This window comes from Bos indicus x Bos taurus, chromosome 10 (genome assembly GCF_003369695.1).
Source record: "Bos indicus x Bos taurus breed Angus x Brahman F1 hybrid chromosome 10, Bos_hybrid_MaternalHap_v2.0, whole genome shotgun sequence".
Classification (NCBI taxonomy): Eukaryota; Metazoa; Chordata; class Mammalia; order Artiodactyla; family Bovidae; genus Bos; species Bos indicus x Bos taurus.
Genome location: NC_040085.1, coordinates 52,447,430 through 52,474,205, shown reverse-complemented (window position 1 = coordinate 52,474,205; position 26,776 = coordinate 52,447,430). Strand labels below are relative to the sequence as shown.

General features: G+C 42.9%; 1 protein-coding gene and 1 non-coding gene across 3 annotated transcripts in view; one reads left to right on the top strand and one right to left on the bottom strand.

The window, feature by feature from the left end:
- Positions 1-72, bottom strand: TRNAC-GCA. The gene has a single exon. It is a non-coding gene; the product is annotated as a tRNA-Cys (tRNA).
- Positions 73-7,423: 7,351 nt separating this feature from the next.
- TMOD2 (tropomodulin 2) overlaps positions 7,424-26,776 on the top strand; it is a 55,543-nt gene continuing 36,190 nt past the window's right edge. The window contains exons 1-3 of one of the 2 annotated variants that reach the window (XM_027554006.1): positions 7,424-7,533; positions 23,899-24,093; positions 25,584-25,740. In XM_027554006.1, coding sequence (XP_027409807.1) covers positions 23,968-24,093; positions 25,584-25,740 — 283 coding nt within the window. In that variant the 5' untranslated portion in view covers positions 7,424-7,533; positions 23,899-23,967. Of the gene's footprint in view, positions 7,534-7,950; positions 8,052-23,898; positions 24,094-25,583; positions 25,741-26,776 lie in introns of those variants that run through there. The other variant, XM_027554007.1, reaches the window with a different exon arrangement.

The following is a 26,776-nucleotide window of genomic DNA, read 5'->3' as shown; positions in this document are numbered from 1 at the left end:
TTCCCAACCCAGGGATTGAACCTGGGTCTCCTGCATTGCAGGCAGACACTTTACCATCTGAGCCACCAGGGAAGCCCAAAGTTACCACATGACCTACCAATTCCATTCCTAGGTATATACTCAAGAGAAATAAAAACATATGTCTATACAAAAACCTGTGCACACAGGGAAGTATAGTCAGTGTCTTGTAGTAACCCATAATGGAAAATAATTTAAAAAATAACGTGTATAACTGAATCACACACATAAAAAAAATTCTACTTTTTGAAATTTAGTAATGTCTAATTTTTTGCCAGTTTTTCTAAATGTCCTATGGATAGCTAATAACGAAGTATGAGCTATAAATAGGATATGATTAATATAAATTAAATAGAAATATATTTAAATTATTAATGACACCATTCAAGATACTCCTATTCTTATTTTTTCTGCACTTGATAAAAATATTCTCAGAGAAATGTTAGTATGTCTCACTATGATTATATATTTTTTCTTTTCCCTTTTATTTCTTCTGATTTTTGCTTTATTATCTTTGCTTCTTTGTTGTTAAGGTGTCTAATAGTTTATGATGTCTATCTTCTTTGTGAATTGTAACTTTTATCATTAAAAATATTTATCTTTGTTTCTTTTAAAATAAATAAATAAAATTTTTTGAAAACCTGTGCACAAATGTGCATAGAAGCATTATTCTTAATAGCCAAAATGTGGAATTAAACTAAATGTCCATCAACTGAAAAATAAAGAAAATGTGATATACCAGTACAGTAGAGTATTACTGAACTGATCATAAAAATGTTAAGTAATGATACATGTTACAACATTCATAAGCCTTGAAAACATTATGCTAAGTGAAAGAAGGCAGTCACAAAAGACCACATGTTATATGATTCCATTTATATGAAATACCCAGAATAAGCAAATCCAGAGAAGACAAAAAAATAGATTAGTATTTGTCAGGGTCTGGGAGTGTTAGGGGAAGAGGGAGTGACTGCTGATATATAATATGGGGCTTCTTTTTGGGATTTTGAAAATATTCTAAAGTCAGATTGGGTAACAATTATATAACTTTGTGAATATACTAAAAACCATTGAAGTGTACACTTTAAAAGGGTAAATTTATGATATGCGAAATCTACCTCAGGGAAGCTGTCTTTTAAAAATACAGAGATATTTTAGCCACAAAAAAGAATGAAAGCTTGCCATTTGCGACAACATGAGAGCATTATGCTAAGTGAAATAAGTCGGAAGAGAAAGACAAATTCTGTATAATCTCACTTACATGTGTATTCTAAAACAAAAACAAAAACCAAGCTTCTAGACACAGATAACAGACTAGTGGTGGCCAGAGACAAGGAGTGGGGAGTGAGTGAAACGGGTGCAGGGGGACAAAAGATACAAACTTCTATATATTTTATATATAGAATATATATAAATATATATAGAAATTATATATATATAAATATAAATATATATATTATATATATATAATAATATATATATAATATATATAAATATATATAGAAAATATATATATATATATTTTATAACTTCTAGTTACAAAATAAACCAGTGATGGGGATATAATGTACAACATAGTGACTCTAGTTAATAATACAGTATTGCATATTCAAAAGTTGCTAAGAGAATAGACCTTAAAAAGTTCTCATCATGAGGAAAGGGGTCAAAAGGTACCCAGAATATGTAAAAGAATGGTTTAATAAAGCTCCACTACTCAGTTTCAACCATTATCAACTCACAGCCTATCTTATTTCATAAATACTCTCATGCTGGATTATTTGAAAAGAAAAATCTCAGATATTATTTCTTCTGTAAATATTCAGCATTTTTTCAGTAATATTCAGTAATATCTTTCCAAAAGATAAGGACTCTTTAAAAAATAACAATACTATTATCACATGCAAACAATTTTAAATTAATACCATAAGATAACCAAACAACTGCTTTATTCAAATCAATATCAACACATTGCATTTGGTTATTTGTCTCTTTTATTTCTGTGTATCTATAAGCTCTCTCTGGAAAAGGCAGTAGCACCCCACTCCAGTACTCTTGCCTGGAAAATCCCATGGGCGGAGAGGCCTGGTAGGCTGCAGTCCATGGGGTCACGAAGAGTCGGACATGACTGAAAGACTTCACTTTCACTTTTCACTTGCATGCATTGGAGAAGGAAATGGCAACCCACTCCAGTGTTCTTGCCTGGAGAATCCCAGGGACGGGGGAGCCTGGTGGGCTGCTGTCTATGGGGTCACACAGAGTCGGACACAACTGAAGTGACTTAGCAGCAGCATAAGCTCTCCATCTTTTATTTTTCTTGCAATTTATTTATCGAAGAACTGGGTTGTCCTGTAAAGTTTCCTACATTCTGAATTCTGCTGATTGCACACTTGTGGTCTCATTTAACATGATCACTATTATACAGTGATTCACTTTTAGATGCTTGTTGTTACTGTGTTATTTATTACACTATAAATAAGATAATTCATACTTCATCAAGATAGTCATCACTCCTTTAGTGGTTACTGAGCACCACATCCTTTGTAGCCTACTTGACACAAATTATCTAATTTCATCCTCACAACAGCCCCATGTAGTAAGTATTAATATTCCCAGCCTAGGAGTGAAGAAAACGAGGCTTAGAAAGGTTAAAGAAATGTGACCACAATCAAGCAAGCAGTAAATAAATGGGTTCAATCCAGATCTGTCTGGATTAGAAACCATAGTTTAACCATAGTTAAAATGCACGCTTCTATCCATAAGGTGATAATATCCCTATTCTTTGCCTTGGGTTGTGGTTGTTGTTTGTTTTTATCAACTTCATTCTATCCAAAGAACTTGTTTTCACATTTCATCTGCAACACTTAGGATTCTTTCAGCTTCAAGTAACAGAAAACTCTATCTCAAATGGTCTCAACAATAAAGATATTTATTATCTCATATTACAAGAAATCCAGAAGCTGGGCAGCACCAGGGCTGATTGGTTTACTGACTCAACAACAACATCACAGACCCAAGTTCATTCTCTTTAGTCTGCCATCATCAGTGTGTTGGCTTTGTCCTAAGCTTGGAACCTCTGATAGCTCTAAGATGGCTATTCCAGTTTCAGGGAGCATAGCCAGATGCAACAACATCCCATGCAGATGGTGGCATATTTCTCTTTATGTCTCTATTTAAGAGCAAGAAAACCTTTCCCAGAAGCCCTTCAGCAAACCCCTCCTTAGGTCTCACTGGCCAGAACTGGGTCACAGGCCCACCCCTAATCTCTGACAGGCCAGTCAATAGGATTCTATTCCCCGTACCCATGATAGGTTAGTATGGGATGGTAATAGCATCACGTTCCCCAATAGACAAACATCTGAACAGGCTTCTGTAAAGAAGGAAGAGAGGGGAATGGATGATGAGTAGGCAAGCAACAGTATCTTCTGTGTGTTCTCAGTGATGTATGCTATATGTTCCATTGAGAATTTACTGTCGATGTATCAGCCTCCTCACTGCATGAAGAAGAGACGAGACAAGATGATCTGTAAGGTCCCTTCCAGCTCTAGGAGTTGTGTTTCAATTTTGAATTTTCATATAAATGGGGCTGAGGCTGTTGGATAGCTCTTGTATCTCTGCTTTGACTGCCAACTATGACTTTAACCTACGAAATCATTTGTTTGCCAGCTTCCTTTCACAGTCTTCAACTGAAACAGTGCTTCATTCATCTCATTACATGCATACATTTTCCTTGTGGGAAAACACAAGGAAGCCAGTGAGAAAGAGAGTACACCAAACTGTACAAAAAGCTCTTAATGACCCAGATAACAATAATGATGTGGTCGCTCACCACTTAGAGACAGATATCCTGGAGTGTGAAGTCAAGTGGGCCTTAGGAAGCATTACTAAGGCCCACTTGAACAAAACTAGTAGAGGCGATGGAATTCTAGCTGAGCTATTTCAAATCTTAGATGATTCTGTTAAAGTGCTGCACTTATTAATGGCAGCTAATTTGGTAAACAGCAGGACTAAGAAAGGCCATAGGACTGGAAAAGGTCAGTTTTCATTCCAATCCCAAAGAAAGGCAAGGCCAAAGAATGTTCAAATTACCATACAATTGCACTTATTTCACATGCCAGCAAGATTATGCTCAAAATCCTTTAAGCTAGGCTTCAGCAGTACATGAACCAAGAACTTCCAGATGTTCAAGCTGGATTTAGAAAAGGCAGAGGAAAAGGAGATCAAATTGCCAACAAACACTGGATCATAGAAAAAGCAGGGAAATTCCAAAAAAAACATCTACTTTTGCTTCACTGACTGTGCTAAAGCCTTTGACTGTGTGGATCACAGCAAACTATGGAATATTCTTAATGAGATGGGAATACCAGACTACATTACCTGCCTCCTGAGAAACCTGTATGTAGGACAAGAAACAACAGTTAGAACTGGACATGGAACAATGGACTGGTTCAAAATTGAGAAAGGAGTATGTCAAGGCCGTATACTGTCACCCTATTTATTTAACTTATATGCAGAGTACATCATGTGAAATGCAGAGCTGGATGAATCACAAGCTGGAATCAAGATTGCTGGAAGAAATATCAACCACCTCAGATATGCAGATAATACCACTTTAATGCCAGAAAGTGAAGAGGAACTAAAGATCCTCTTGATAAAGGTGAAAGAGGGGAGTGAAAAACCTGGCTTAAAACTCAACATTCAAAAAACTAAGATCATGGCATCCGGTCCTATTACTTCATGGCAAATAGATGGGGGAAATGTGGAAACAGTGTCAGATTTCATTTTTGGGGGCTCCAAAATCAATGCGGATGGTGACTGCAGCCATGAAATTAAAAGACGCTTGCTCCTTGGAAGAATAGCTACGACAAACCTAAACAGTGTATTAAAAAGCAGAGACATCACTTTGCCAACAAAGGTCTGTATAGTCAAAGCTATGGTTTTTCCAGTAGTCATGTACAGGTGTGAGAGTTGGACCATAAAGAAGGCTGAGCACTGAAGAATTGACACTTTTGAACTGTGGTGTTGGGGAAGACTCTTGAGAGTCCCTTGGACAGCAAGGAGATCAAACCAGTCAATCCTAAAGGAAATTAACCCTGAATATTCATAGGAAAGACTGATGCTGAAGCTGAAGCTCCAATATTTTGGCCACCTGATATGGAGAGCTGACTCACTGGAAAACACTCTGATGCTGGGAAAGATTGAGGGCAAGAAGAGAAGGGGACAACAGAGGATGAGATGGTTGTATAGCATCACTGACTCAATGGACCTGAGTTTAAGCAAACTCAGGGAGATAGTGAAGGACAGAGAAGCCTGGTGTGCTGCAGTTCATGGGGTCGCAAAGAGTTGGACATGACTTAGTGACTGAACAACAACAACAAAGCATCTTTGCTATATTAAACATTTGCTACCCTTTCTTACAATCTGATAAAATTGCTTTGTTATTTTCAGCTTATGCCTACCACCAGCTTTCTCTGGGGAAGCGACTAGCTTGATCTGTAAGCAGTCCTATTCTTATTTAACAGAAAGCTATAATTTGTGACAAATGTACAACATAAAAAAAGTCAAAGGCATCTGATCTGTTACATAGGACATTTGGAATAAAAAAAATACAGGAAAACATGGGAATGTGATTTAAATTGATGTGGCCACACCTCCCTTTCATTTCACTCCTTCTCTTGCAGATTCGCCATTCTGGTGAGGAGGTTCCCCAGAGTCTGTAGTCCATCGCTACAGTGTAGTGACAGAAGGTGTAGTCCATCACTACAGAGCTGCTAGTGGACACAACACTGGGCTCTCGGTCAGCAGCTACCGGATGCCATTGTTCTAGCTTATAGTTCCAAGAGCCTTTAAGAATTAACTTTATTTTCTGATTCAGCCCTCTTCCTGGGGAAAACATGGCCCTGTTTTGAAATGTACAAATGAAAGACAGCACTGAGAGTGCCTCTTCAGAGAAGGCCAGGACAGAAGGAGAGAAGAAGGCTTAGTGACCAGCTGGATGGCCTTGAATAACTCATATCACCTCTCTGTGCCTCTTGGAACTCTTGACTGAAGAAAATCCTCACCCTGCATCTCACAGCGTTGTTGGAAAAGTCAAATGAGAACATGGATAGGAATGTACTTCCACAAAGGCAAAGTGATGCTACTATTTTCAAACATGGAATTTTCTCTGCAGCATTTTTGGGGGGGTCACATGACCACTGCACAGGTCATTGCCAGATTATGATGCTGATTCACATCCACTCACTCTTTGCCTGTTTCAGAGATTATGCCAGCAATGCTGCATCCATCCCTTTGGTTCATTTTCCTTCCACCACATCTGGAAAATGCAAATCCCACCATAACGTGAAATATTGCATTGAAAGTATGCAGCAAGAGTTCAAAAAGGAGAGATGTCACATGTGGTAGAAAATGCTTTTGGAAGGTAACCTTATTATGCCATGTATTTTCATAATTTCAATCTTTGTCCTAGGTCGCACCACCCCCAGCCCCCACCCCCCACCCCCGCTTCCATGCTTCACAGACCAGACAGTATTTTCTCTGTCTTTGTAGCTCCCAAGAACCTGGCATAGAGGACACATCACAGTACATATTCTGGGTGAAGTGAGCCGGCTAAATAGCTGACAACAGCAAACTCGGTGGGCTTTAACATTTATTTATCCAGACCAACGAGGCCAACTATACAACTTAGCATTATACACAGGGCTTTCAAGATCGGAAGTGTGCCTGGGTCTCCCTGTAACCCCTGAGGAACGTTATTGAGTATGTGCTAAGGGCCTGACCACAAGGCTTTCACATACGCACCTAAAATGCATTTGGTCCTCACAACTTACTTTCAAGCTTTAAGTCTATACTTTACACATGAGGATGCTGAGGCTCTCAGTGAAGCCACCGCGTGTGCATGGGCTGGCGAACATCCTCACCCACAAACTTTAGATCAGCCTCGCCACACCCCACCTCCCTACGCCCAGGCATGTGCCCCAACCACTATTCCCCACGCTCCGCCTGAGGCCGGCGTAAAGCCAGTAAAACCCAGGACAGGCCTCGTCTGTGTCTAAGCCGGTGTTCTCACGGCTTCGAAGTAACGGTGCTCACTCACCCAGCTGCTCCTCACGAGCTTGGAGAGCCTTTGCCACCCACCCTATCCGTAGCCCCGGGCTTCTCAAGAGAGCCCGTTACAGCCTGGTCCCAAGGCTGAGGTCCTGTTCGCCCGCACAGCGCTTACAGGGTCGGGACTCAGATTCCGGGCGAGGACACCTGCAGCGGAGGGTGGGGAAGCCCGGGGTGACAGCCAGGGGCAGGGGGTCCAGCCTCCGCGCGGCCGCCGCTCGCCGCTCCGAACTACGCTTCCCAGCCTGCTCCGAGGCAGCCGCGCGCCCCGGCGCCGCGCCCGGCCGGGAGCCGCCTGTTGATCGCCGCGCTCTCCCGGGCCACGGCGCCGCCCTGCTCGCCGGCCCCGCTACTTCGGGGTAGACGGACTGACTGCCCGCACCGCCCGCTCCGGGATGGGCGCACGCACGGGTGAGCGCGCCGGGGGTGGGTGGGGGCCCCCCCGGGAGAGGTGCCGTCTGCAGCCCCCAGGCCAGCAGCGCGGGGCGGCCGCGCCCTCCCTGCCCGCGGAAGGATGCTCTGCGGGGTCGGCGCTCAGCCGGGAGGGCGCGCGGAGCCGGCACCGCCTCTGGCCTCCTCGGATCGGCCCGCGGCGCGGAGGAAAGCGCGGTGGAGGGCTGAGCGGGAGGGAGGCGCCCAGCGGGTGTGGGTCCCACGCGCTGGACTGCGGCTCCGCAGTCTCTGCATCCCCCAGCCGCCGCAGGGAGGGCGCGGTCTCTGTCCTCCCTGAGCTGCGGGGCCGGGTGTTTCCACGCTGGGCTTTGTTCCCCACTTCTCTCCTGTGAACGTTTGACAAGCTCCTGGAGCCTAATGCCTGTCACTGCAGCGTTAGATCGGGCGGCGGGGAAAGGTGGACTCCGGCTGGAACTGTCACCCGCAGGGTGTTTCAGCCTCCGAGAAAGCAGCGTTATGACAGCGGCCTGATGCAGGTCGTGAGACTCTTTTTTTTTTTTTTTTCTGGTTTAAGTTATGTTAGCATGTGCTCCCTTGAGTCTTCCTAAATTTTCCTTGTTGACCTGCAGCAGTGAAAATTGGTTTTTAATAATAACAATGACAATAATGGCTCCTAATGGGAATTTTTGAAGTATTCAAAGATGGGAAGGTGATGCAGGCAAAATGCGATTTAGCAACGAAGGCTGTGAATGCAGTGGGCTTCCTCTTGCCTGTTAAACATCGGGATCACCAGGTCCTTGAGAAGGGAATGAAAAGAAGGTCGGAGCAGGTATCATAAAAACCCATTTCCCTAGCTCTGCCGTTAAGGAGCTGAGGGACCCTGGGCAAGTCTGTTCACCTCTGTTAACCTCTTTCTCCATGTAAAACCGGGTATTCCGCCTAAATGATTTCTAAACCTCTGTTCTTCCAAGGCTCTCATATCAAGAAACTAAGGAGAGGAGGGTGCGTCTGTTCAACACCATTATAGAAAGCCTGACACTGACAGAAGAGGAGGTTTTACCTAGTGAGGAAGAAAGATTTTTCAGGGTTTAGGCAACTTGATTTTTTTTCAAAAATAGAACTGGTTTTCTCTACTCTCTGCAGTCTAATCCAATAAATATGCATTACAACTGTTTTAATTTTTGTGAATTAGTATAAATATGTAGACAACAACATGCTGTGGATTTTCTGTGTTTGTTTTTAATTGGCTGAAGGTGAACTGATGAGAGGTAAAGGGAGATGTAAATGGCTCCCCAGGGCTAGGCAGGAGCCCTCAGAGATGGTGAGCAAGGAGAAGGGGAGGAACCGCAGAGAAAGTAACCAGAGAGTTCAGACACTGAGGATAGAGAGGATGGGTACTGATGGGTCATTGTTTGCATAATAAATACACAATAGAAGGAATGAGAGAATCAGAAAACCAGTGCTCTGCAACTCTAATGTAACTGATTCAGGCAAGGATTCATCCACAGATGACAAAACCTTTGAGCCAGAGGTTGTTAGGGAAGAGGATTTTGACATTATTTCAAAGTATCTTGCCACATAGTACCTAGGGAAAATGTGTCCTTACAATAGAGAGATGAGAAAGTCATCAGCTCGGCTGAATGATCAAGCATACCAACACATACCATGAGTCTCCTGTTGGGTTATGCAATGAGGTGGTCATAACTTCACCTGTGTAATGTTCCTGCCAAAAAGATGGTGGGGCCAGGGTATTGTAGATTAAAATATTCAACTGACTTAACAATAAATTGGGATGTATGAACTTTGGATCCTAAATCAGAAGAAGAAAAAAAAGCTATGATTGATTAGTTGGAGACAATTGGAGAGATTTGACTATGGACTACATATTAGATAAATATCATGGAATTACTTTTTGCTTCCTTAGGTGCAGCGATGGTACGGTGGTCATGTAGGACACTGTCATTTTCTTTTGAGATGTAGGCATTAGAGGCAAAACGGCATGACATCTGCAACTTTCAGCTGGTTCAGGGTAGGGGGAGTAAAGGGCTGGGGAGGAAGCTGGAGAATGTAGCAAAATGACGACAGTGAATCAAAGAGAATGGTATATGGGTGTTCTGTTCTTGTACCTTTTCTGTAGATTTGAACTTTTTAAATTAAAAGTTGGGGTGATCGATCAAATAGACAAGCAAACAAAGAGAAAGGATTGCGGAGGACAGTGTGGACGCCTGCAGTGAACCTGCAGGGAGCTCACAGTGAGTCTGTGTCTCACTGCGCTCACTCAAGACTTCAGTCCTGTTGGAGGAGTGAGTGGGGTCAGGGGAAGTTCTCTTTCTTGCTTTGTCTTAACTACTATCAATCGTTTATTCTTAAGACACCCCATCCCCTAATTCCAACCTCAAATTCTGAAATTCCCATACCTTAGAATTTCTAGCCCTCCCCACAAACCATCCTGAAAGCGCTGTCCCTTTTCTCTCTGAGTTCAAGAACTGCGCCTCTATAGCAGGAAGTTCTAGGTGCTGGTTCTTTTTATTTTGAATTAGGGGAACATTGGAGGAAAAACAGACCCAGCTTTCTGACAGAAGTTCAAGGATTTCCTCTTGTTCGCTTTATTTGTGAATCACATACAACCAAATGTTTCCTTATAGACTATAAGTGGATCAAAGGAGCTCATAGAAGGCAAGTGCAGAAGAGATTTCCTATTACCAGACTAAGAAAACAGATTAAGATTATATTTTAAGAAACCAATTCTTAAGATATAACACTTTAATTTTATACTGAATCTTTTGCTACAAGGATTTTTTCCTACACACAGACACACTCATATGCTTTTATGTTTTGCCCCCCTGGTTTGGCACCAAGGCTAGCCCATCTCTTTCCTGTGTATCGTCTGTATTCCTGGGTTTCCCTGGTGATAGCTGAATAGAGAGGGAATGAGAAGGTCAGCCCTAGGACTGTGGGTAATAGGAGCTCATGACACAAGGCACAAGACCAGCTGCAGCAAGCCAGGATGTGAGGAGTAAGGAGGAAATCTGAGGTTTCAGTCCAGTGAAAGAACCAGGAGGCCTCTTGTCAGAGCAGAGGGGAGGGGTCTGGAGTCTAGGGAGCTGGGATGCTGTTCAGCCAATATATGCAGGGTCAGCCACCCCTCTTGTTTATAGCTGACATCCATTCTGATGCCCAATGCCCATTTCACACCAGTTATTAAATATTTTGCATATCATCTTGATGGGCAGTCATGAGTCAAAGGGCACATAGCACCTGTAACCCTTAACAAAGCTTTGATCAAAATCAAACTAGGAGATAGATGCCAGAGAGGGAGAGAAGATAGTTGAGTCAAAGATTCATAAGCAGACAGCAGCCAGCTTTTGTCAACAAATGGTAGGGAACCCTTGGTGCCAGTCAGGAAGTGAGAAGCCCATAACTTCCCAAAGCCAAGATGAGGGGACATAGCTAGAACCAATAGACAGCTGGAGACCCAGACACCCAAGTGGAAGGCAAGGAGGTACACAGAAGTCCATAAACAGGAACTCCTTAGAAAGCAGAGAATAGGGCCAGACAAAGGATAGGGCAGCGACAGGGAGTAGGACCTGCCAGGAGAATTAGAAACCAGGTGGCGGTCTGAGCAGACAGTGAGATTTTCCATGTTAGAACCCTTCTGCCCCTGCCAGGAAGCTTCTTGGCAACTTCCTGCCCAGGTGGAAACCTATCTCATACTTTGGCCAGCCTCCCCATGGCAGCTCACTACACCTGGCAGCGCTGACCCAGGGTTCCTATAGGGTGCTGCCTCTCCACGTTCAACAGATCCTGACAAGGATAATGGAGGGAACAAATAGCCCACGTAGAAGACTGCACCCAAGGACAAAAGAGAAATGGCTTTGACTGAGGGCTCGCACGTGTTAGCAGCTGTTCCCGGTACATACGTCACCACATTAAACATCACCCCCACCCTCTGAGATAAGTACTGCTCTGCCTGTTTCACCGAGGATGAGACAGAGGCTCGGAGAGGCTGTCACTCGCACATGGATTGTAGCCATCAGATCCCGGGCTAGTTGACTCCAAGACCTATGCTTTTTGTCTTCTGTTCTCTTCTGAACCTGGAGGGAGTGCTTACTGGTGGGCACACTGTTTTAAAAGGAGACTATTTTGAGCAGGTTAAGCTATGGCCACGTTTGTGTTGTGAGATCTTTTCATTCTGGTAAGATCTATTCCTCATTCTCCATTCAGCTTGCCCCTTCCAATTGCTTTCTCATATTTTTTGCCTGAAATTCCTCCTTATCACACCCCATTCTCTGTCCTGCATCTCCTGCACAGATTTTTGAGGATATGGCAGGAGCCACTCGGTTACTTAAAAAAAAACAAACAAAAAAAACAGACTCGAAAGAGCCATCTTGAAATAGCTAGATTCCAAAACACAGGCTATGTGTTTTGTACACATCTTTGTATTTGCCTGCAGCTAGAAAGAAATTAAATATGTAGGATTACTTCCTGTTTTGATACCTAGTGGGGAGCTACTTTATAACACAGGCAGCTCAGCTCCGTGCTCTGTGATGACCTAGGGGGTAGGATGGGGGGGGGGTGAAGAAGGGGATATACGTATACATGTAGCTGATTCATTTTGTTGTTCAACAGAAATGGACACAAATTGTAAAGCAATTATACTCCAATTTAAAAATTCCTGTTTTGTTTTGTTGGAGGATATATTGCTAAGCTGATTTTTTTTCTAATTTATTAGTTTTAGAAAATGTAGATTTGGCTGTCTTGTGCAAACTGGTTCACTCATTGTTTAAAGATTATTATAAAATATTGAAGATACATAATAAAGAATAATAACTTCTCACATACTGACCTCCCCTCTTGGGATGAAATCATCATCAGTGAGGTGGAAGGTCAGGTCGTCCTTTCCCCATCAGATCCCCCGCCCCTCCTTCTGAGATGTCTGTCCTTTCCATGTGTTGTCCTTTGTAGCTTTCCCAGATACATATGTACTCCTAAGCAATTCATGGCAGTTTTACCCATTTAAAAAACTTTTCACTAGGTTTTACAAGTGTTTTTTGTTACTCTTCTGTAAAAATGGGTCTTTGGTTTGGAGCAGGCTTATTAAATAGGGCTGAATTTGGGTTTGATTCCAAGTCTGCGTGGAGGTGAGGCCAAAGTTTGGGCACTTTGTGTTGTACCTGGTTTTCCTCTTTCATGCCAGTTATGAAATACATATACAAGTAAGGTAGTGGGAGAAGAAGTAAAGAAAGCCACACTGCTTGCTCTCCTTCTCAGGGTTCATGTCTCTCATAGGGAGAGTTATTGAAGGGCCCAAGTCGTACTTCCTTCAGCTCCCGTCCTTGCTCCTGTTTTCGTTTTCTAACCTTCTTGGTATGCATGTGCACCTGGACTCCTGAAGCGCTGATTGGCACTTGCTTCGCTCCAGTATGCCCATTAGTCTCTTGCTGCATGTTGAGAGCTCGCCATGGGACAAGCACTCTACCAGAGGTGAGACTGCAGTGATGTTGGAAGCTTTCCACTGCGGCATCACTAATAGGAGGAGAGGGCAAGTGTGAACACTCGGAGCCCTGAGTAGGGGCTAAAGCAGGCCATCCTTGAGCCAGAAATCTGTGATTTGACTTTAAAAGCTGTGTGAATAATATGTCCACATACATCTATATTTGTTATTAAAAATAAAACCAGCTTTCCCCCAAATCTTCAAAGTTGTGCTTCAGGAGGGTGCATTATTTTTATTTTTCACACCCTCCTGATGCACGAGTGCAACATATGCAGTTTGTTTTAACAGGGACTGTCACATAGTATTAACATGTTATTGTAACTACCTAATTAATGTCTCTCCTACTGCCAAACTGTAAGCTCAGCTCCGGTCCAGTACGAGATATCATCTGTTTTGCTCACTGCTCTTGTCCCAGCAGTGAAAAAAGGTGGGCTGTCAGTAGATATTTGTTGAATGAATCTACAAGAGGCCTAGGAATAGAAGAATCATGACATCATCCCTGTCCTCTAGGGTTTGGCGGTGTAGTTGAATTTAGGGAACAGAGCAACTGTTTTGTGCTTAAGTGGCCTGGAGGCTGTGGATATGATGGGATTAGTTTTGAACCAACAGGTCACTTCACCTTTCTGAGCTCATTTCCTTCATTTGATATTTGTTGGATGCCTATCCTGGGTCAAGACCTGTGCTGGGAGCCAGGACCATAACAGTGACTAAAACAGATACGGTCCCCACCCTCACAGAGCTTAGCAAAAAAGACAGAGATAAAACAAGCAGTTGTAATAAAGTCAAGAAGAGCTCTGAACAAGGGGTGTGCCTTGGGGTGGGGAATGACTCAGACCTGCCTGGGATTACAAACAAGGCAACTTCGAGGAATTGAAACTTACATTCATATTTATTTTTTAATTGGAGTATAATTGCTTTACAGTGTCATGTTAGCTTCTGCTGTACAACAATGCAAATCAGCTATATGTATACGTGTATCACCTCGCCTCCCTGTTGAGCCTCCCTCCCACTCGCCCCCTCATTCCACCCCTCTAGGTTATTACAGAGCACCAAACTGACTGAAGCTTATATTGAGACTGGAAGATGAGCTGAGCTGGCTAGCAGTCAACCAGAGGAAGAAGGGGTAAGAGTGCTCTGAGCAGAGGAAACAACATAAGGCGTGATCCAGGAGTTGGAAGCAGTCCAGGAGGCTGGAGCCAGGGGAAGCTGGGGATGCAGAGCAGGATGAGGCTGATGAGGATGACAGAGGTCAGACTGTGGGTCTGAACCTTATCCTCAAGGCAAAGGGAAGCCACAGGAGGATTTTAAGTAACTAGGGAAGAATTATTTAAAAAGACCACTTTGGCCATTTGTATGAAGAATTGATCAAAATGGACTGAGACTGGATGTGGAAGTGCAGATGAGTGAAGCAGATGGATCCTCAACATGTTTAGGTTTAAGGACTGGATTGATGAATGAGGAGGAGACAAGGAAGAGGAGATGTCAAGGATGGTTCCCTGCTTCCTTGGCCAAATTTCTGAAATTGGAAATTCCAGAGGAGGAGAAGCTATTTGGCAGGAAAGATGATGCAAGTACTTCTACCATTTGAGATGCCTGATTCAGTGAAGTGTTGGTTCAGCAGTGGGAATACATGGATCTAGTCCTCAAGGAACAAAGTCTTAATCAAAGATTTGAGGGTCCTCAGGATGTGGATTATAATGAGAATTTTGGAGGGGACAAGTTTCTCCCAGGGGGAATGTGCAGTGTAAGAAAAGAAATGGTAAGACAGGATCTTGTAACATGCCAGTAGTTAAGGCAGAGGAAGAATTGCCAAAGGAGACCAAGAAGAAGTGGTCAGAGAAGTAGGAGAAAAACCATCTATGTTGCTGGACTGGATGACCTTTCAGGCCTCACTCAGCCCTGACATTCTGTGGTCCGCAGAGCTGGGACCTGAGCCAGGTCTCCAAAGCAAAGCTCATGGATTGGCCATGAGAGCAGAGAACAGCATTCCAAGTGACATTACAGTATCAGCCAAGGTCCCAACAAGAAACAGAGGACACACTCAACTGAGTAATTTGAGGGAATTTAAATAAGGATCCTATTTACAGAGTTGTAGGGAGGGTGTAAGGAGTCCAACAAGACGGAAATCTGGCACCAGCCACACAGGGACCCTTCATCACCCCCAGGCCTCAAGTCAGCAAGACAGGGGTGGGGGCAGCCCTACAGGGAAGGCTTGCTAGTGGGCCGTATTGCCTTCTGCACCAGCCTCCCTCCAGTTTCCTGCTAGTGCCTCCTGTTGGCCAAACAAGTCAGAGAGCAAGGAAGCCTGATGATGCTGTGTAAATACATCACCTTCCTGGGGCACAGAGCAGTGCCGGGAGTGAATGCAGAGGGAAGGGACAAACTAGTATCCAGAAAAATTATCTGGGAAAATGGAAGTCCATGAATAAGGGAGTATATTAGTTTCTGATTGCTGCTGTCACAAATGCAGGTGCCTAAAACAGCACAAATTTATTATGGCATTGCTTAGGAGGTGGGAAGTCCAAAGCAGGTTTCACTGGGTTAAGATCAGCCTGTCAGCAGGGCTGCATTTCTTTCTGAAGGCTCTGGGGAGAATTCATTCCCAGACCTTTCCAGCTTCTAGAGGCCGCACACATTTCTTGGCTCTTGGCCCCTTCCTGTATCTTCACAGCCAGCAATTGCATCACTCTGTCCCTCTGCTTCTGTCATCACATCTCATTCTCTGACTCTTCTACCTTCCTGTCCCATCTTTTAAGAGCCTTTGTGATTACAGTGGGCCCACCCAGATAATCCAGGATAGTCTCCCTAGTTTACGATCCTTGATTTAGTCACACCCAGTCCTTTGCCATGTAAAGTAACATCCCAGATTCTGGGGATTAGCATGTGGGCATCTTTAGGGCACCATTATTCTGCCTACCACAGAGAGTGAATAAACCATTTTGGCTGGGTTGGAGGGCTCCCTCAGGAAAGTTATGAAGACAGAAAATGCAAAGTGCAGATCAAAGCCAAACAGTGGGAGCTTGGGATGCTAGGTTGTGTAAATTTCATTCTGTAGACAAAAGGGAGCCATTGTAAGTCCTTAATCAGGGAAGTGGCTTGTTTGCAGTGTGAAGAAAGATGATCTAACTATAGTACTCTGATGGCTTAGAGGGAAGAATAGAATCCTTTAAAAATGCAATGAGGGTACTCCAAGTCCAAAGGAACAAAGATCTAAAACAAGACTGACAGAAAAGGATGATGTGAAAAGTATCATGCAGGAAGAATCCAGTGGAAGTGGTAACCGGTGAGACAAGGGTGGAAAGGGAGGACATTCAGCTGATCAGAATTTTGGAAGTGAGCGGTAGATTCAGCTTCCCAAGTGGCTCAGGGGTAAAGAATCTGCCTGCCAGTGCAGGAGATGCAGGAGATGCGGTTTCAATCCCTGGGTAGGGAAGATCCCCTAAAGGAGGAAATGGCAACCCACTCCAGTCTTCTTGCCTGGAGAATCCCATTGACAGAGGAACCTGGCAGACTGTAGTCTATAGGGTCACAAAGAGTCGGACACGACTGAACAACTAAGTACACACAGGAACACTTACTCATGATTGGTAAATTAATGGTATGATCAAGAAAACCAGAACTAGTCTGTTTCAGGGGAAGATAAGAAGTTGGGGTATACTTGTAGAATTCTGGACCAGAGCTACAAATAGAATCTTATCTAAGATACCTGGGTCATAAAATATACCAATATTTTACATAGCACTGTGAAGAAAAATTCTGCCAATTATTGTCTTTAATTTTTTTCATCATTTGTCTGCATCTCACAGCATGTGGGATCTTTTTCCCTCTGCCCCATCCCCCATCAGGGATCAAACTTGCACGCCCTGCATTGGAAACATGAAGTCTTAACCACTGGACTGCTAGGGAAGTGCCCATGCTACCAAATAAAATGTGACCCGTCTTGGGAATTCCCTGGTGGGCCAGTGGTTAGGACTTGATTCTTTAACTGTCAGGGCCTGGGTTCAGTCCCTGGCCAGGGAACTAAGATCCTGAAAGGCACACAGCATTACCAAAAAGAAAGTGACCCTTCTTAAAAATGTATTTTTTACTGTATTGAAGAGCTGTTTTAGATTTACACATGGTTTTTTGAATTGACATTCAACAAATTGCGCATATTTGAAGCAAAAGTTTGACGAGTTTTGACAAATGCATACACCTGTGAAGCCGTTATGAGAAACCCACCAAATTTCCTCATGCCTCTTCATACTCCTCTTCCCCTCCCTACCTCTCTTCCATCCCTAAGCAACTACTGATATGCTTGCTGTCATATAGATCAGTTTACATTTTCTAGAATTTTAGACAAATGGAACCATGCCACATACATTCTTTTTGGTGTGGCTTCTTTCATTCAGTATAATTGTTTTGAGATTCATCTATGTTGTTGTATGTATCAATAGTTCATTACTTTTTATTTCTGAGTAGATTCTTTTGACTTAAAAAATATTCACAATCTAAAAGTTGAGAGTTATGTTATATTCAGTGGGGATTTTTTGGATGTCAAGCCTGGGAGACAGCATCTCAAGTAATCCTGAGAGACCACTTTGAGGAGGCAAATGGGGGTGGCAGATTATATAGAAGTTTTGCAACAAAGGGCAAGTAATCGGAACATCAAAAGATTATTGTTAATTAAAGGGAAACCAGATATCTCAAATTAAGGAACTTAGTGGTTTTCTATGTATGGAAAGATGCAGGAGTCTGGGCTCACTGAAATCATTCCTTTAATATATACCTCACCTCTCTGGGGCCAGTATCCTGTGTTTTCACATCCTGACTTTCCTCAAGGCTTACTGTGGAGCATGACTGTGGTCTGATGGCTGCTAGATGGCAGGTATTCTTTCCTTCCCGAGTTCCTTCGGGGCTCAGCATTGATGGTGGCTGCAATCACTGATGACTGTGAGAGCCTTTGTTTACTGATATGGCAGGAAATATTCTACTTCTCAATTCCATTAGGTGGGTTACCACAATTTGTTTATCTCCTCACCTACTAATGATCATTCAGGTTGTTTACAGTTTTGGCTACTACAAATAAAGTGTCTACGGATACGCATAGTTTAAAAAAAATCATATATCACCTCTGTGCATACATAAAAAGGGAAAGTGGAAATGAATTGGTTAATAGTCTTAAAGCTTCTTCATGTTCAGATTCCAACTTTCTGAATCACTCGTCTTTTCCACACAATATCTCCTCCTTGCCATGAAGAGTGGTAATTTTTTAAATTTTAAATAAATGGTAAATTATTTAAATTTTAAAAACCTGTAAAAAATCTAAAAGCCTTTGATGTTGGCTCTTAAACCTTATGATAAGTTTTAAAAGAGTGCTTCACTCTTTTAAAAAGTCCCTGGGACATTTTGCAAATCCCTGACACCCCTTTTGCTAGTTTCGAAGCTGTTGCTTTTCATATTTATGTATTTATAGGCAGGGCAGATATGACTTCTTGACCACTGCTAGGTCACGAGTAATTGTAGGACCATCAGTTGTGGGACAGTCCTCAATTTCCAAGTGTTAAATGTGAGAAACCGTGTGTCTTAGAATCTATTCCATAGGGTAGTTCAACCATTTCATTTGATAGCTAAGAGCGTGGCAGGCTGAGATTCTTGTCCAGACTCACATAATAAATTAGTGGTAGTTGGGACCAGAAAACAGTGTATACAGTCCAGTTGGTTTCTCTGACTTTAGTAGGCTAGGGTTTTTCTGGTTTGTTTTGGTTTTGGTTTTTTTACTGGAATATTGAAGTTTAAAAGAAGGGAGGCTGATGTTTAAAAGAAGTTTAAAAGAAGGGAGGCTGATGGAAGGGAAAGAGAGTTACACTGGATATGGAAAAGACACCAAAATAGAAGTTTAAAAGAAGGGAGGCAGATGGAAGGGAAAGAGAGTTACATTGGATATGGAAAAGACACCAAAATAGAAAACCAGAAACTGGTACATGGTAAACAGTAGAAATAGGAGAGAGGAACAATATTCCAATAGCTCTTAAGTGGCCCACCCACATCCAATCTCTTTCTGTAACAACCTGGTTTTCATTCTTACCATTTGAATTACCTTATTGAAAACAAGTCTTCTCAGACCAACTCTTCTACTTGAAAAATGTGTAGTGACTCCCCATCTGGAACAGAATAAAGCCCAGATTTTGGCAAGATGTATAGGGAAGGCCCTTCACAGGCGTCCCCACCTTGTCTTTTGTTGTTTCCTCTCCCCCCGCTCCTCCCCTCTAGCCACACCAGCCATTCACCAAGCATCACGTACTTTCTTTTTTGTCTTTGTTGGTTTTGCTTTTTTGGCCACACCTTGCAACATATGGGATCTTTGTTTCCCAACCAGCTATGGAACCAGAGTCCCTGGCAGTCGAAGTGCAAGGTCTTAAGCACTGAACCACCAGGAAAGTCCCTCCTTATCCTGTACCTTTGTTTATGCTGTTGCCATTCCCTGCATACATCATCCGCCTCATGACCTTTTCCTTCAAGACTCGAACACAACTTTTTTCACAGTTTCCACTCAACTCCCCCACCCATCCTACTGTGTTCATGACTTCTGCTGCAGCACTTGTCGACTGAAAAAAAAAAAAAAAAGCACAACCTCAAAGCTGAGAATTATGTCTTATTCAGTGGACTTTCTGAGGACTCAAACCTGGTCAGAAGTCTCTCAGATAACTCTGAGAGGTATGCTGCTGCTGCTACTGCTGCTAAGTCACTTCAATCGTGTCCGACTCTGTGCGACCCCATAGACAGCAGCCCACCAGGCTCCCCCGTCCCTGGGATTCTCCAGGCAAGAACACTGGAGTGGGTTGCCATTTCCTTCTCTAATACATGAAAGTGAAAAGTGAAAGTGAAGTCGCTCAGTCGTGTCCAACCCTCAGCAACCCCATGGACTGCAGCCTACCAGGCTCCTCCATCCATGGGAGTTTCCAGGCAAGAATACTGGAGTTGGGTGCCATTGCCTTCTCCGAGAGGTATGCTAGGAACCGGTAGGAACCCATATATATAGGGTTTTTTGCTACAAAAACCAGGGAATCAGACCATCAAAAGATTACTATTAATTAATGAAAACCAAACATCTCAAGTTAATGAATTTAGCACTTTTTTATGTGTGGGGAGCTGCAAAAGACTGGGCTCACTGAAATCATTCCTTTGATATGCACCTTTTCTAGGGCCAGTATTCTGTTCTTTCCTATCCTGAGTCCCCTCAGGGCGCACCGTTGGGCTGGCTGCAGTGGCTGTAACATGCTTTGCAGCCTATTTTTCAAAGGTTATATATCTCTTGAAAAATGTATAGTAACTCCCCATCTGGAACAGAATAAAGCCCTGGTTCTTTGGCAAGATGTATAGGGAAGACATCCTATACATATGTACATATATATGTATACACACACACACACACACACACACATACGTATATATCACTGAGCTGTGATCTCCTTGGGGAAGGGGTCATATCTTATTTATCTGTGTATTCCTGTTTTTTAGAACCATGCCTGGCAAACAGTAGGTTTACACAAGTATTTATTGCCTTGAAATATCTGCTTGATATTAATACTGCCAAAAGAGAAACACAGTCAGTTAAGCACATTGCTATTTCCTGAATGCAGTATTATCTTTCTAGAGGAGATTAGTAAAGTCCCTCTGCCAGAAAGAAGGGATTGGAGAAAATTTTCATTTTGAGTGGAAGTTTAGGAGGGAGGTAGTATAAAAAGAGAAAGTTGAAAAAAGAATAGTCTAGGGGTACAAAGAATTACAGCTTCCCAGGTGGCACTAGGTGGCAAAGAACCTGCTTGCCAATGCAGGAGATATAAGAGATGTGGGTTCATTCCCTGGGTCGAGAAGATCCCCTGGAGGAGGACATGGCAACACACTCCAGTATTCTTCCCTGGAGAATCCCATGGACAGAGGAGCCTGATAGGCTTCAGTCCATGGGATCGCAAAGAATCGAACACGACTGGAGTGACTTAGCATGCACAAAGAATTGGGGAGAATGGCTTTAGAAACAAAAAGAAAATGAGACTAGAAAGAGAATGGGAGGTGGAGAAAGAAGAAAAGAAGGGAGAAGAGTGGAGAGAGTAGCCAGAATTTTAGACTCTGTCTTAGTTTAGTTGCAGGGGAGTTTCTTGACAATGCTTTCTCACATGGATGGTTCAAACTCTCTTTCCTGAATGAGCCCCATTTTGTATTCTTCACATCACTCTCCCTCTGAAAAGACACAAGTCTGCTCCTTACAACTGCCTTACAATTAGCGCATTGTTTTTCATTGTTGTTCTCTGTGGAAAGCTGAAGGAGGCAAAGTAATCTGGTGGGAAGGCATTTACTCCACGGGGACTCCACAGGCCTGGCACATCCCAGCTGTGAGACCTCAAGCAAGGCTCTCAGTCGCTTGCGTAAACCATGCAACTCTGATTGGGGTTTGAACCTGCGATCTTTTAACTGAGAGCACACACCTGGTCTCAGGACTTAATGAAGCTTGGGTTCTTGATGTCTCATTGCAAACTGAATTCAGTGAGAGACAAAGTTATAGGTTGCTGCTGCTGCTAAGTTACTCAGTCGTGTCTGACTCTTAGCGACCCCATGGACTGCAGCCTATCAGGCTCCTCCGTCCGTGGGATTTTCCAGGCAGGAGTACTGGAGTGGGGTGCCATTGCCTTCTCCAAAGTTATAGGTACGAAGTAGATTTATTTAGAAACACACTTCACAGACAGAGTGTGGGCCATCCCGGGAGGCTAGAGCAGCACCAGGGTATGGGTTGTCAGTTTTTATAGCAATGGGTAATTTCATAGGCTAATGAGGGGGAGGGGGCAAGTGGGCCTTAGGAAGCATCTCTATGAACAAAGCCAGGGGAGGTGATGGAATTCCAGTTGAGCTATTTCAAATCCTAAAAGATGATGCTGTGAAAGTGCCTCACTCAATATGCCAGCAAATTTGGAAAACTCAGCAGTGACCACAGGACTGGAAAGGGTCACTTTTCATTCCAATCCCAAAGAAAGGCAATGCCAAAGAATGCTCAAACTACTGCACAACTGCACTCATCTCACATGCTAGCAAAGTGATGCTCAAAATTTTCCAAGCCAGGCTTCAACTGTGAAATTTCATGAACTGTGAAATTCCACATGTTCATGCTGGATTTAGAAAAGGCAGAGGAGCCAGAGATCAAATTGCCAACATCCACTAGATCATGGAAAAAGCAAGAGAGTTTCAGAAAAACATCTACTTCTGCTATATTGACTACACTAAAGCCTTTGACTGTGTGGATCACAATCAACTGTGGGAAATTCTTAAAGAGATGGGAATACCAAACCACCTGACCTGCCTCCTGAGAAATCTGTATGCAGGTCAAGAAGCAACAGTTAGAACTGGACATGGAACATCAGACTGGTTCCAAATTGGGAAAGAAGTGTTCAAGGCTGTATATTGTCACCCTGCTTATTTAACTTATATGCAGAGTACATCATGAGAAATGCTGGACTGGATGAAGCACAGCTGGAATCAAGATTGCCAGGAGAAATATCAATAACCTCAGATATGCAGATGACACCACCCTTATGGCAGAAAGCAAAGAGGAACTTAAGAGCCTCTTGATGAAAGTGAAAGAGGAGAGTGAAAAAATTGGCTTAAAACTCAACATTCAGAAAACCAAGATCATGGCATCTGGTCCCATTACTTCATGGCAGATAGATGGGGAAACAATGGAAACTGTTACAGACTTTATTTATTTGGGCTCCAAAATCACTGCAGTTGGTGACTACAGCCATGAAATTAGAAGACGCTTGCTCCTTGGAAGAAAAGTTATGACCAACCTAGAGAGCATATTCAAAAGCAGAGATATTACTTTGCCAACAAAGGCCCATCTAGTCAAAGCTATGGTTTTTCCCTTAGTCATGAATGGATGTGAGAGTTGGACTATAAAGAAAGCTGAGCACCGAAGAATTGATGCCTTTGAACTGTGGTGCTGGAGAAGACTCTTGAGAGGCCCTTGGACTGCAAGGAGATCCAACCAGTTCATCCTAAAGGAGATAAGTCCTGAGTATTCATTGGAAGGACTGATGTTAAAGCTGAAACTCTAATCCTTTGGCCACCTGATACGAAGAGCTGACTCATTTGAAAAAGACCCTGACACTGGGAAAGATTGAAGGCGAAAGGAGAAGAGGATGACGGAGGATGAGATGGTTGGATGGCATCACTGACTCAATGGACATGAGCTTGATCAAACTCCGGGACATTGTGAAGAACAGAGAAGCCTGGCATGCTGCAGTCCATGGGATCACAAAGAGTCAGACACGACTGAGCGACTGAACTTAAGCTGAAACTGAATAAGGGGGAGGAGTATTCCAGCTGTTTGGGGAAAAGGGTGGAGATTTCCAGGAAATGGGCCACTGCCCACTTTTTGGCCTTTGCTGGTTGACCTCAGAACTGTCCTGGCTCCTGTGGGTGTGTCATTTAGATGCTAATGTGTTACAGTGAGCATATAATAAGGCTCAATGTTTACTGGAAGTCACATCTTCTGCCACCTTGGACCTTGTTGGTTCTAACCAATTTTTGTCATGTCCTATGGCTATGTCATTCTTTTAAAAGTTGTGCCCTGCCCCCTTGCCTCATGTTTCACTTGGCCTCAGAATATTCATCTGTAAAATGTGATATCTATATCTCTCCAGGCTTCCTTTCCACATCATTGTAAAAATCTAAATAAGGGAGATAATATGCATGAAAATACTTTGTAAGCACACAGGCTGTGATGAAGATAATACTACTTATTTTGTTGACTGTTTCGTCCAGTGGAAAGACTCCATGGGCAGATAGCATAGCTCTGTCTCCTGCTAATAAGTCCTATTTATCAAAAGGAGGTAACAGTCTTTCTTTCTTCTTATTAGTATTCTGAAGTCTTAGGAAGCTGGCACAGTTAAATGTTCGTGGCCCATGAGAAAGGCATATAAGAAACCATGGCACTCCCTTTTCAAAAAGAGCTGGAGAAATACAAGAACATTGATGAAGATGAGCTTCTTGGCAAACTCTCAGAAGAGGAACTGAAACAGTTGGAAAATGTTCTTGATGACCTAGATCCTGAGGTTAGTGACCTGGAACTGAAGCAGGTGGTTAGTGATAAGGTGGGATGCATGATATAGCATGTCCTTAAACAATAATATAGGAATCCCTGAACTACAAATGCAGAGTCTGTGTTCTTCCCTAATTGGTTCTGAATCACTTACTTTTTTATAAACCATGGAGAACCTCAGTAGCCACATATTTGATATGGCAATTTCATTTCTCAAAAACCAGTTTAATGTAAATGCCAGAAAATATTTTCCATTGACTCCAAGAAGGACTAGACTGACTTATGGAAAAAGAAAGGAAAAAGAAAGAGGAAAGAAACATGACCAAGTTTATTCTGAGTCATGTATTCTGCTGGGCCCAGGAGTCCTTTACTTAAATTATATTATCCCCATTTCATAAATAAGGGGACAGACCAGGAAAAGTAATTTACATAAGATCCCATACTGGTAACCTGGTAAATGTCAGAGATGGTATTTAAACCAAATCTTTAGCCCCCAAAGCAGATATTTTTAATATCTCATTTCTTTAATATATATAAACAAGTTAAAATCTTGGTGATCTCACAATAATGGATATATTAGAATAACTGTAACTGTAATATCAAATAGATTTAAATGGAGCATTTCATGTTTTTATGAGCTCTTACAAAGGTAAATAGCTTGTTATAATGTTTGTTTATCAAGCACTTTCTTCAGCCCTGCTAGTATTATCTCAAACTTAGAGGCAGAGACATCTAAAATAGTGATTTTACTATAAATAAAAACATCCACTAAAATATTTATATGATATTCTATAATGCCAGATAATTTGGAATTTTTTTTACTTTAAAAAATGCAAGTATCTTTTTTTGCTTTTGAAACTTAAAAGAGATACCTCTATGTTTCATCAAGCAGATATCAATAGCTATCATAATGTTCACTTACCAGCTTGGATGTTTCCCAGGAGAGATTAGAAATGAGTGTGGGGACTTCCCTGGTGGTCTAGTGGTTGAGAATCCACCTTCCAATGCAAGGGAGATGGGTTCGATCCCTGGATGGGAAACGTAAGATCCCACATGACTCAGAAGAACTAAACCTGAGTGCCACACCTAGAGAAGCCCACAAGACAATGAAGACCCAACACAGCCAAAAAAACCTTTTTAAAATAAAAAATAAAAAAAGAAGAGAGTGTGGCCATATTGGCTCTTCCATATGCATCCCTGGGAGCACTGCTGGACAAACCTAAGTGGGATCTATAAGGAAAGAGGCTGTGAAGGGTGGCTTGTTCTAGAAGGCAGCTGCAGCAATCTGAGGCTGTTTCAGCCGCCTGAGTTCTGCCTGAGCTCTTTGGGATCACCCGCCGTCAACACAGAATGTTAGAGTGAATAGGGCCTCAAAGATATGCCAGAGCTCCAGCCCTCATCTCTGCGAGGTGTGCTCTGCCCAAGTTCCCCCTACACAGCAGGGGTCAGGGAGGGAAAACATATCAGACACCCCTTTTCCTGCTCATTCCTGTGTCTCATCAGAGTGCACTGCTGCCAGCTGGATTTCGACAGAAAGACCAGACACAGAAAGCAGCCACGGGCCCGTTTGACCGCGAACACCTCCTTATGTACCTGGAGAAGGAAGCTTTGGAGCAGAAAGACAGGGAAGACTTTGTGCCCTTCACTGGAGAAAAGAAAGGTAAGGACCACAGGTGCAGTCTGACAACGTAAGTACCCCAGTGTATTGTTGTGGAGGGTCAGGTGAGGGAACTGGCCTGACAGTGGGAACTAAGCCTGAACTGGATTCAGTAGGATTAAAAGCATCGTAGCTGGTGGACATATGTGTGTGGACACATGTCCAGACCCACAGACCATACACCACCAAGGATGAGTCCTCCATGTCTCTACAAATGACCCAATTGTGTTCCTTTTTATGGCCGAGTAATATTCCATTGTATATAGTCCACATCTTCTTTATCTATTCATCTGTTGATGGATATTTAGGTGGAGTGAAGTAAGTCAGAAAGAGAAAAAAGAGTATCATATATTAATACATATATAGAAAACTGATACAAATGAACCTATGTGCAGGGCAGGAATAGAGACAGACCTAGAGAATGGACATGTGGGCATGGCCCGGGAGGGAGGTGGGATGAACTGGGATATTGGGATTGACATACATGCACTGCCATGTGTAAAGAGATAGCCAGTGGGAACCTGCTGCATAGTACAGGGAGCTTGGCTCGCTGCTCTGTGGTGACTTAGATGGGTAGGATGAGGGACAGGTTGGAGGAAGGGCAAAGAGGAAGGAGATCTATATATTATACATATAGCTAATTCACTTTGTTGTACAATGTTATAAACAACAACCCCAAATTTTTAAAAAAAGAGTGAACACTAATATAAACTAGATTTTAGGTGACAGTGATGTCCGTGTGGGTTCAGCCGTTGTAACAAGCACACACTGCTGTGGGCTGTCATTAGAGGGGAGGTTGAAGGGCAGGGCGGTCATGGGAACTGTCTGTACTTCCCAATGCTAACCTAAAGCTGCTCCAAACAATGAAGTCTATTAAAAAAAAAAAAAGAACCATGGCAGAAGATGTAGGCTACAAATAGAGAACAGACTAGTCGTTACCAGAAGGGAAAGAAAGGAAAGGAAGGGTGAGATAGAGGTATGGGATTAAGAAACACGAACTACTATGTATAAAGTAAGTAACAAGGATGTATTGTATAGC